Genomic DNA, 12,877 nt, shown 5'->3' on the forward strand with positions numbered 1-12,877 from the left:
CCAACCCGTCATAAAACAAAAATTTCTGTGAATTCTGGAATTTAGGGATGAGAGAGATATATGAATCGACACGCTATAGACAAACAGAGAGATCTGAATCGTCGTGAAGAAACAATTCAAACATCAGATAGATCGATGCGGCTTCACTAGAGAATGGAGAAAAGAGCTTAGTTGGCCGTGAGGAAAGGAGTCGCAGCCGACATGAGACGATCTCTCTTGTCGTTGTTTTTCTCTTCAATTTTTAATTTTGATTTTATCTTATAAAAAAGTTAAGTTAAAAGACGTATGTCAAAAAATTACAAAGAAGACAAAAAGGAACAGAAAATCCGTGGCCTTTATTTAAGTGAGCGGTTAATTATACTAATATCCTCTGATGTTTTTTGAGTTTTCACAAAACTCCATCAGATTTGAAACGTTGTACAAACACCCATTCACGTTTTAATTCACCTTTACAAATACCCATTTGGTTAAAAATCTGCCTATTAAAAAGACAATCATACCCTTTTAATTAATTACTTTAAAAAAATAAAAAACTTTTATAAATCAATTAAAACAGAAAATTAAATTAAGAATTAAACAAAACAATAAAAAATAAAATAAAATAAAACTAGCATGTGAACCACGATATGATCGAATTGAGCGATGGGTCCTCTACCAAATTGAAAGTCTTGGACAGAAACGGAGGAAACGGAATGCCCTACAGACATTCCAAAGGCTGCGGCGGAACAACCATGTTGGCATCGCCGCAACCCATAGATGACGTTGGAATTGAAACCTTTTCAACGAAGTCAAAAGCACCCAATGGGTTTACAGAAGAGAAGGCTTTGAAATCTATTAGAGGAGAAGTGAACGAAGGAATCGGCTGAGAACCCAGCAACGGTTCCGACATTTTTGGTCGAAATGCCGATAACCCAATTAGTTTCAGGTCAAATTTAGCCGAAGTTGGTGGAGACTTCGGGTGGCTCTTGTCTTTTGGGTCCATTGAACTAAACTCTCACTCTTTGTTAATGGCAGAGAATTGGGTTTTTTTTTTGAACCCAACTAAATGAATATATAGAAGCCTACAAGAGGCAAGCAGCAAAACAATACCAAACAGTGATAATGGAGATACCACAAGACCCCCCCACCAAGTAGAGGCGTCATTCCCATCACCACCACACCCAAATTAGTGAGGACAAGGAAGTCCATCATTGTTCAATACAAAGACCAACGAAGATGGAGGCCTTTCGACCCATACAACATCACACATCTCCGGAAAATCAACCGACGCTAACTCATGCGCCACACAATTAGCTAATCTGGGCACCCATGACCAACGGCAGTCAAGAAAATCCCTCCCCATTTGCTTAACCCGAGCCAACATGGGAAAGGCCTCCCAACTACCCACAGACAGCGAGCTAGATAGACATTTTATAGCTTCCAGGGAGTCAGATTCCAAGATGACATACCTTAATCCCAAAGCCGCTCCTAATTGGCATCCATGCATCAACGTTGTGGCCTCCGCAGCAGCCGCCGAATGAGCCCTGATAGCGTACCTCGCGGCTGCCACCATCCTTCTGTCCTGTCCCCGCGCAATCACTCCGGCAAAACCCAATTTTGAGGCCTTGGACCAGCTAGCATCCACATTAATCTTCACAAAAGGATTAACCGGAGCACACCACCGCACGACCTGATTTTCCTTCCTCCCGTCGCCCACATTTCTACACCCTGCCACTGCCTTAGCACCAAAGAAAGAACTCACCGCCATAGTGATCGCAGCCAACACTTTTGGATGACATAAGGGCACCCCATTGAACACAAAATCACAGCGGGCCTTCCAAATACACCAACACGTAAACACAATGTAAGATCGCTGCCATTTCGTATCGCCCGTGGTGCACATGTTCGGAGAGAAGACCACCTGAAACCAGTCCACCCAATCTGGGAGAGAAAGCCGATCCACTTTGTAACCCAACGCCCCACCAAACCATATGGGTTCCACCCAAGAACAGGAGAGGAACATATGCTCCGTGGTCTCATCGTGGCAACAACATATAGGACAAGTGGAGGTCTGAGAGGATCTCCGGCGGAATAAAGCATCCCGAGTAGGAAGACAACCATGCACAGTAAGCCACAAAAAATGCCGCAGCTTGGGAGGCACCTCCAACTTCCAAATACCTTTCCATAAACTCCTGGGGACCCCACGAACAGAAGGCCGACGAGTATCTCTCAACTCTAGCGATCTATCTTGCAGCCATCTATATCCCGACTTGACCGAGTAACACCCGTTCTTATTAAACTCCTAGACAAGGCGATCTTTACGACTTAAATCCCCCAGAGGCGTCTCCTCAATAGCCTGCATATCCTCCCCCGAAATGATAGGTTGCAAAAAACCAAGGTTCCACCGCCCCGACTCCGGGCAAATAAGATCACTCACACGTAAGCCGGGAGTGACCGCAACCGGGCCAAACGGCACCGGATGTCCAAGGGGCAAGGATGGCAGCCATCTGTCCTGCCACACCCGAACCTCCTGACCCCCCATAATCTACCAGTGAGAACCCTCCCTGATCAAGTCCCTACCACAAAGAAGGCTACTCCACGCCCAAGACGCCCGACCACCCTTCTTCGCGTCCCATATCGAGCAATGGGGAAAATACCGAGCCTTGATAACCTGAGCCCATAACGATTCAGGTTCAGTGATTAATCTCCAGCACTGCTTTGCAAGCAAAGCATCATTAAATTCCTGAAAGTTTCTGAAACCTAAGCCTCCCAATTCTTTATGAATACCCAAAACCTCCTTTGAAACCCAATGAATCTTATGGGCTCCCTCCTTGCATCCCCACCAAAATCCAGCCACCAACGCATCCAACTCATTACAAACAACTTTGGGGAATTTGAAGATACTCATAGGATACGCCGGAATAGCTTGGATTACTGCCTTGATTAAAACCTCTTTACTGGCCCGGGATAGCGAGCTTTGTTTCCACCCTTGTAATTTTTCCATAATTCTTCCCTTCACATAAGCAAGACCACGCTGCTTCGATCGACCCCAAATAGCAGGAACCCCCAAATAGGTCCCCGGATTATTAACCACAACCATGCCAAAAGACCTCCCCAACTGATCAGCGATCCCCATTGGCACATTTACCCCAAAGAAAACACTAGACTTCATTAAATTCACCTTCTGCCCAGAAGCAACACATAAGCTCTCAATCAAATGTCTCATATTACGGCAGTTTTTCTGATCAGCACGCAGAAACAAGAGAGTATCATCAGCAAAGAAAAGGTGAGAAATCACAGGACCCGAGCCGCCCATCTTGACCCCCTCCAACCGACCCTGATCAACCGCACCTTGAATCATTTTTGACAAAACCTCCCCCACAAGAATAAATAAGTAAGGAGACAAAGGATCCCCCTGACGGATACCCCGTGAGGGAACAAAGGGCGCCCCGGCCTGCCCATTTAGGAGAACCGCAAATTGTACAGACGATAAACATCCACTTATTAGCGATCTCCATTTATTACAGAAACCCATTCTTTCCATAACTGCATCCAAAAAATCCCATTCCACCCGGTCATAAACCTTCTGCATATCCAGCTTAATACCCATCTCAAACTTGTTCCTCGCTTTCCTCTCCTTCAAAAAATGAAACATCTCATGGGCGATACCAATACTGTCCTGAATTTGTCTGCCCGCCACAAAAGCATTCTGAGACGGAGAGATAATCGTTGGTAATAATACCTTCAACCGGTTGGCGAGAATCTTAGAGAGAATTTTGTACGAATAGTTGCACAAGCTGATAGGCCTAAATTGCGACACATACTCCGGGTTTGGAACTTTGGGAATCAACACAATATGAGTCTGATTTAAATGCCCCGTACCCGCTGACTCCTGAAGCAAATCCCTGACCAGAGCAAAAATATCCTCCCTCACAATCTCCCAGTACGTATGATAAAAAATTCCCTGGAAACCATCAGGCCCCGGAGCCTTTAAACCGCCTATTTGCATAGCTGCCTCCTTAATTTCCTCCTCCGTCACAGGCGCAATTAATGCCGCATTCATCTCGCTAGTAACCGAGGGAGTCAAACAGTCCAACAGCGCTCCCCAATCACGATCCCCGGCCGAACAAAAAACAGAGGTGAAGTGATTTTCCACCAATTGGCGGACTTGAGACGGGCGATCTACCCAGCTTCTATTCTTATTCCTTAGCTTCACAACCTTATTTCTCCGACGCCTCTGAAGGGTGGAAGAGTGAAAGAACTTAGTGTTGGCATCCCCCTCCCTCAGCCATTTTACTCTTGACCTCTGGCACCAGTAGCTCTCCTCTTGAAGCTTTAGCTCATCAACCAGCCAGGACTTCTCCCTTATCTCTGCATAATTCGGACCCCAATCACGCTAAAGTGTATCTAACTAGGAAAGAAGCTCCTGGATTTTGTAGCTCCGCCCCTTGAATTTCGAATGGTTCCACCTGCTTAGTCGAGAACGGCAATCATTAATTTTCCTCACCCATCTATTCACAGGACTACCATGCTGCCGACCTTCCCAACAAATTTTCACCAGCTCCTTGCACTCCTCCTCCACCGCCCAGTAAGCCTCAAACCTGAACAGATTCCTCCTTTTTGGCCCCTCGAAGCTCGAATTCAGGATAATTGGGCAATGATCCGAGGCTAAGTCCATTCCGTGCACAACATGAGAATTCGGCCAGCACTCCTGCCACCTCTCGTTCGCAAGGACCCGGTCTAAGCGCTCCTCCACCCACTCCCCTCTTCTCAAACCTCTCCAAGTAAAGGCCGATCCATGAAAGCCCAAATCTAGCAACTGAGATGAAGACATGAATTCTTCTAAGAACCTGGGCCTATTATACAACACCTCCAGACTTCTTATGGTCCCAGATATATTCAATAAAATCTCCTCCACAAATCCACGGAATATCTGTAGGGATAAAGTGATTACCCATCCAATCCCAGAACACCGATTTCTCATTTCTATACGGGGTTCCGTACACCCCCGTAAGCCGACACCAGTGGGTTTGCCCTTCCCCTTTCATAACAGCATCAATAATATGCTTTGACGAATATATAATCTTAACCTCCAGGTTGTCCTCCCACCACAAACTCAAACCTCCAGATCTTCCAATTGGCGAAACATCGAAACCATTTGAGTAGCCTAAACGCCTTCTCACCCCACAAATTCTATGATCTTTCATCTTAGTCTCAGATAAAAAAATCATAGAGGGTCTCCTATTACGAATTAGCCCATGAAGAGCCCTGACTGTCGTGTCCGACCCTAGCCCACGACAGTTCCAGAAGATGTAGCTCATGGCTGGCTTGCGGCTGTTGAAGGCCAGCCGCCACCGCCCCGAGTTGTCATGCCCGCCTTCCTTGCCACCCTCCTACCACTGGCAGTATCCGACCCCCCAGCCGATAACTCCTTTCTCGCCTGATGCTCACTTATTTCCTCCTTATTTGCTTCCGGAGTACTTACCGCACATTCCACCCTGCCTTGACATTTCTCCTCCATATCCGGGCCTCTGGGTTTCTTCTGTGAGACTGAAGTTAATAATACCTCCTGCGATTCCACACCCCTTTTGATCCCCCACATTGGGTCTTCACCCTGGGCCGACAATACTTCATTGACCCCCTGATTATTTTCCGCATGTCCTTCCCCCTTGGTTTTGTGCGTTCCATACTAGAACTGGACGACGAGTCCTCACCCTCCGTCCACCTCCTTCTCCTCCACTTCTTAGGACCTGTGCTCTGAATCGTTGATGTCCCCCCCCCCCGACTCAACTATTTGTGTACTCTCCTGTCCCTGCCCAATCGACTTCCGTATGCTGCTGAGATTCTGAATAACCGCGTTGTCCGGTCTGCGCACCTGCCTGCCTGCCGGCGTTCTCCCCTTCCCACGCATTCCACTCTCGTAACTGCAACCACATCCCTGACCGGAGGCGCCTTTAACCACTCTTCATACGCCACTGCCCCTTCTCTAGTCACCTCAACTGTGCACTCAGTGTTGTTATGCCCTATCCGGCCACACCGGTAGTAGAAATCCTGGAGCCGTTCATATCGAAATTCAACCCAAGTATCCCTGTTAGTATCCCTCCGAATCCAACATCCCTTGAATAACGGCTTCTCCGTATCCACTAGGATTCGAACCCGCAGAAATCCCCGAGCAAGACCGGGATCCTCCATGGCTATAAACTTTCCAGCCTATTTGGTTAATCGATAGATATTATCTACAGAAGCTAAGCCCAGAGGAATTCCCCTGATTTGAACCCAAAATGGAACGGCATCCAGTTCTAGTTCATCTAGAGCGAGCTCCGGCGGCCACTTCACTACAGAGAATACCTTTTTCATCACTGCCCATGGTACCTGCTCAATGATTTTGGAAGCTACATTTTCATCTTTGGCCGAAATGACAAAGACATTCTCCCTTACCCATTTTATTTCAACCTCACCCAATTCTTGCCAAGCTGCTCTGAGAATGTTCCTGACTCCCCATTTATTCACTGGTTTCTGCGTGAGAACTTTCCCAACCAATTTGATTCTCTGCTCCATAGACGATATCTCCAGCGTCTGATTCAGTTGAACTACTAGTTCCTCCACCCCCCTGTTCGCCATTCGGTTGGAAGCCCACTTTCGAACTTGCCCAGTCTGAGTCGCAGGGTGCCCTTTAAGTTATGCGCTCTTCCTCAGAAAGCAAAAAAATCCCTTTCGGTTTGCCTTCTGAAACCTTTTGTCAACTCGGTCGAAATAGCAGCTCTTCAGTAAAATCCTCATAAATGTTACCAGTCGCCCATAATGAACTCTGATGTGCCAGCCTTGTTGGAAAAGACCCCCTAATTGCACAGCTACGATAAGCCAGTCCATATCACAATTAAGATCAAATCGACCCCTTGGCAGTTTCCCCATTACTCCCCACCCACCAAACACTACTTCCAGACTCAACTTACCCCACCCCCAATCTAACAGAGTGAAGTTAATACCCCCTACCAGATTCTCACCAATACCTCCTTCACCCTCGACAAGAAACAGTCAGCTTTGAGAAACCCCAAATTTGACCCACCACCCTAACCCTACCCACACAAACCCAAATTAGACGAAAATATCACCCCCACCAGGTCAACCCAACAACCCCAACAACCCTCAAAACGAAAAACGCCCTGATTTGACAAAAACCCACCCCCTTGCCGTCGCCCTAACTCTACCCTCCCTACCTGTCAAATCTCCAGGCTCACCGTAAACCACCAACCATCAAAATAGGCATACAAAAGCAGAAACCAAGAGACGCAGAGCTCGCAATCAAGACAAACCTGAAATCCCCACGCACAGAGGCGGATCTCACAAGGGAGCAAGCACTCTCACACCACGGAGAGAAAAAAAGCTAACTGAGAATTGGGTTAAGAAAGAGACAAGAGGGTTGAATTACACAAAACTTGTAATTTAATTTTTAATATTATGTGTAATTCTTAATTTGATATTCTTTTTTTATTGATTTATAAAAGTTTTTTATTTTGTTAAGTAATTAACGGGTATGGTTGTCTTTTTATAGGCAGATTTTCGACCAAATAGGTATTTGTGCAAGTGAATTAAAACCTGAATGAATGTTTATGTAATATTTCAAACCTGAAGGAGTTTTGTAAAAACTCAAAAAACCTCAAAAGGTATTAATGTAATTAACTCTTTTAAGTGAGTGACTGAAAGTTCAAGCCATAAAACCAGGCCATAAGTAAAAAAAAGAGTTAGTGAGCTATGGCAGCAAGACAATATGAATATACATACATGGCTTATAGGATCCACGTGGGATGTCACAATCCAACCCCCTTAAGGGCCCAACGTCCTCGTCAGCACACACGCAGCTAAGGTTAGGCTCTGATATCAAATTGTCACATCCCAGCCCGAACCCCCACCACATCCCGGGCTCGACTCCACCATAGCACGATATTGTCCGCTTTGGGCCCCGACCACACCCTCAGGGTTTTGTTTCTGGGAACTCACACGAGAACTTCCCAGTGGGTCACCCATCATGGGATTGCTCTCGCGCGCTACTTGCTTAACTTCAAAGTTCTGATGGAATCCAAAGCCAGTGAGCTCTCAAAAGGCCTCGTGCTAGGTAGAGATGAGAATATACATATAAGGCTTACAGGATCCACTCCCCTGGGCGATGTGGGATGTCACACTAAGGAAATCTTTATATCTCTAAAATAATATTATTTTCAATAGGAGAGTCCTTACTCCTTATGGTTTAATTCTTCAATTTGAGATTTTTACGATTTTATGTGACAATTTGATTAGATACAATTTTTTGTTCATATTTATTTTTTTTAATTAATTTCATATTATGTTGACTTAAAATATTTAGATACTAATTTTTTCCTTCACAAAAAAACATAACTAAAATGACTATATATTATTGAGGAGGGATGGTTTCTCAGATTCATATTCAACTTTCCCCGTTTCAAATTTGCCAAGATCATCCCCCACCTATTCATCACCGGCCATCATGCTCCTCCTCAACGGCAACATCATCCCTCACCTCTTCATCACTATCATCCGCTACGTCGTCCTCTCCGAGGACCACACCGTCCAGAAGCTCCTCCTCTTTTACCTCGAGATCATCTACAAGACTGACTCCAAGGGGAAGGTCCACGATCTCCTGCAGCCCCATGATCTGACGACTCACCTTTCTCATCTCTTCCCTCACTGCGGGGTCTACCCCAAGCATCAAGTCCAGCTTCAGCAGTAACTGCATCAGGGACTCGTTTATCCTTAGCTTCTTGCGCTCGCTTGTCTTCACTTGTAGTATTTATTCGTTCTTTTCTTAACATAATAACCCCTCACTATAAAACCCGTATAGTTTCCAGAAAATAATACTACGTATATACATACGAATACCAATGCATAAGGCCCGAAAATAAAAACCGAAGTATGCCATGTCATAACGTTTCCGCACTAAAAGATGTAAGCCAGGTGAAATCAATATAAAGTAGTATGCTAGTCGGAGTCACCTAATGTGACCTGTATGACTAGACCTGATGCAGGACAGAACCAAGGGTATCGAGGAGAGTGGAATAGATAACCTGGGATTTGTTCAACCAGGGGCAACGGAGCTTGCTCACGTCGCTAATCGTGGATTCACTCACATGACCAAGCCAAATGCTTGATTGCGGAAGGAGAAATCACTCACTTCAATTGCACAAAGCAAAATATATGTTAATTCATTCCAGTCTTCCATTCAAGACTTCCTAGTACAATATTTATAAGGGTTTACAAATTAATTGACCTTAGGTTTCTACAACACCTTTACAACTTCCAAAATAACTTAACAAATTCCCAATAATTAAAATACAAAACCTTTGTTATTCTAAACCATATTAATGGTTTCAAATTGTTTTCTTCAAGGCCTGCCTCCTGCATCAAGACCCATAGCTCATCAGTATATGCTAGCACACGAGTTGGAACCACCTATTGTGGTCTATATGACAGGGCTGAGTGTAAATACGTACGCTCAAGTGCTACGATCACATGAAGGCTGTGCAAATAATTGCGGGTCACCTATGAGTAGAAACCATCTATTGTGGTATGTATGACAAGGCTGGCACCAAACTTAGATCCAAGGTGAGCGTACGGTGCGGGAGGTGAACATCACGTGAAGGACTGTGCCTTAACCTCGGGCGGGAGCACTAACACCGGGGTGTAACAATGATGAGCTCTAAATGTATCTATGCATAACAATGTGTAATGCAACCAATACCATCACAATATACTCACCTGAAGCTTACCTGAGCCTCTGCAGCATCAAATAATATAATTCACGATTTATAATAATGCAATACTTAAAATGTAACTCATTTTCAACATGGCATTTAAAGCATAAATCATTTTAAAAATGTTCTAGAAACCATGATGTGTATATATACATACATACATATACATACATACATACATATATATATATATATATATATAAAGCAAATGCCCACTCACTTATAAGTAGCAGGATCGTAACCCCCCCAATCTCGCTTGTCCACGCTCGTCCTCGAGGTACGTTTCACCTATATGCAAAATAACTAATTTTTCATTAATTTTAAAGCACATACATAAACCCAAGGAATAACTTCTCATATGTTGCTCAAATGGGGAGTTTGAATATACTAAAATGATCTACTCGACAACACGAACACCCCTATATTTTTAGAATAATTTTTGGACGTCACACGCCCCCTCAAGCGCAAGCACGTGCCTGACACACTAATGGAATTCCTAACGGCGTTAGGGAATATTTCGTTAAAATAGTAGAATATTTCGTTAAACCACGCTGTCAGTATATTCTGTCAAAGTTGACGGAATATTCCTCTTCTTCTCCAATGACTCGCTGGAATCCGCCGCCAGCCACCGTCTGTACTCGCTATTTTTGGAAAAATTTCAAAATTTAATATCCTCTTCAATTCTCAATCAAAATCCATGAAACTTATATGGATTTGAAGGTCTTGAAGAGTAGAACACAACCATACCTATTAGAGGTCCAAAATCTAACGAAAAACGATTAGAATTATCCTTGGAAAAACCGACCAAAATTAGAACTTCAAGAACTCGACTATTCCGACGTCCAAACCACTCCAAAATTGTTCCAATATGTTAGAGAAGTTGAGTGGGTACCTTACTAAGCCTTAAAACCTTGAAATCATGTTAGGATCATGACAGAGCAAACTTCACCTCGCCGGAAGTTATGGTTTCTCGAGTTCCCATAATCCGTTCTTCAAACTAAGGGTACGGTTAGGTTCCTAAGCTCGCAAGGAACACGAAGGTGGTCTTCAAAAGCTCGATCCGTGTGAATTGATGATGGTTGGGTGTATGGGTGCTATGGTGTACGGACGAGGAAAGTTCGAGAAGGTGAGGGAGAGAAGAATGATGCTTACGTGTGTTGGTGTGTGTGTGTGTGTGGGCGCACACAGAATTGGTCAAAAGAAAATGATCACAAGCCCTGATTGGGCTGCCGTGAGGAAGAGAGAGAAAGTTAGGTTCTAGTTGGCCCAAGGAAAACAAAACAACCCAAATCTAATTGGCTTAAGAATATAGGAACTAAAATGATTGGTAAGTAATAGGCAACCCAAAACTATATTTCTACCCAATCTCGATCTTTAATCGTCGTAACATTTTCGTTAGAAATCCGATTTGACCCTAACTCGCGTCGACATGCTTGTGATGTCAAGTATGATTTAATAACAACAGAGAGGAAATAATTTAAAACTACATATGTGCATCCACATCAGCAAGCCAACGAGGGCATATTCGTCACTTTACACACTCGGGGAGAAAAATTATATAATAATTTGGGACGGGTCATCACACACGTGGCACAAATGTGGCAGTCACGCTAGCTCTTAATGGATCAACGGATGAAAAATGTAACGGATATATTATATTGAAATAAAATAGTACTTGAGGTATGAAAGTGAAATGTTTTAAAGATGTTGTAAGGAATTGAATCGACCCTAAACCTGAAGTGGTAAAGTGTAATTTAACCATATATATAATAAAAGTGAAGTGTTATTGACACTCTAAAAATTTCATTTTACACTTTTCACAAGTATATTTTTCTTTTCAAATATAAAAAGTTTAGTATGTAAAATAAGAATTTTACTAGAATCCGTGGCAGCTCAATCAGGGCTTGTTAGAGTACCAATAACAATTTCCATAATAAAATACCATCACCCCATCTTCCTTGAATCTGTGGAGAAAAAAAAAATCATTTTGCTGGGATTGTCTGGTGAGTCCAGCAATAAACGTGTCAGTCAAGTAGCCTTCCAGCAGCACAGCAGCACTCAAGGTGGTGGACCACATTTTCCACTTATTCTGTCCTTATGCAATTCCTATATATGAGTACTGAGTACATACATTATGTATTCGGTAAATTCTTATACTTTAGGAACTTCCTTTCCGATTCATTAGAGATTCGTTTGGTCCCTATATTTGCTTTATACCTATTTATTATGATAATTGGCCTTATTTACATACTTCACTAAAGATGCTCTAATACATATCATAATCTCAACAATACAAATCGAAAAACAAAGCATTATGGCATCAAATGGTTAACAAAAACTATGCTAATGTAAATTTCCCAAATTATTTCGACAAAAAATCCCCAAATTACAAATCGCAGAACAAAAGTTCTGCAACCAATTTCCTCCAACCCTTTAACAAAGCATTCTACAAACCGCAGAACAAAAGACATGCGAACCTGTGCGGGTACCACGATGAGGAACTGAAGAGGAGGGCGAAGGCCGTGGAGTGAAAGAGGAAGAAGAAGATGACAGCATCTTGATTTTCTTTCGAACCGAGTTGACTCAGTATAAGTAATATGAGTACTATTTAGTACATAATTTGCACTAAACATCCAAAACCGTATTAACTATTATATCCGATCCCTTATACGAACTGACAAACAAGGCCGAAGATTAAACTGAACACTTCTTGGTCTTGATTGATCTTCAAAGAATATTGTCATGTGCTTTTTTTTTTTTTTTTTTTTTTGGGAACCAAAAGAATTGCTAATTAATTGTGGGAATTTAATTATTTTGCAGTTGTCATTTTATCATAGTGATAAAAAAAAACAATCATGCATGTGTATTCTTTTGTGGATTCGATTCTCACTGGCTTCTGTTTTTTTTTAACAACTAATTATTCAACCCAATAACAATATAGCTCTACTAATATATATATATATATATATATATATATATATATATCTGTAAAATACCCATAAGAGTAGACTGAGAGCTTAAAATCGTAGAATTTTCAAAGGTGTTAAAATCGTGGAATTTTCAAATTTAATCAATATACGTTGTTGGACTAAAACATGAAAAGTCACTAGCATATTTCCAAAAACTAATTC

At 42.9% G+C, this 12,877-nt stretch overlaps 1 protein-coding gene across 1 annotated transcript; it reads right to left on the bottom strand.

Annotated features, from left to right (window-relative positions):
• Positions 1–1,165: 1,165 nt before the first annotated feature.
• LOC148698233 (uncharacterized) lies at positions 1,166–1,747 on the bottom strand. The gene has a single exon (XM_088690407.1). The coding sequence runs from the start codon at positions 1,745–1,747 to the stop codon at positions 1,166–1,168; it is 582 nt and encodes a 193-aa protein (XP_088546533.1).
• Positions 1,748–12,877: the final 11,130 nt, after the last annotated feature.

The sequence above is a fragment of the Pyrus communis genome, chromosome 3, assembly GCF_041283825.1.
Source record: "Pyrus communis isolate YQ-2024b chromosome 3, ASM4128382v1, whole genome shotgun sequence".
Lineage (NCBI taxonomy): Eukaryota > Viridiplantae > Streptophyta > Magnoliopsida > Rosales > Rosaceae > Pyrus > Pyrus communis.

Coding starts and splice junctions, on each gene's coding strand:
- LOC148698233 (XM_088690407.1), bottom strand. CDS start 1,747: ATGGCGGTGAGTTCTTTCTTTGGTGCTAAGGCAGTGGCAGGGTGTAGA.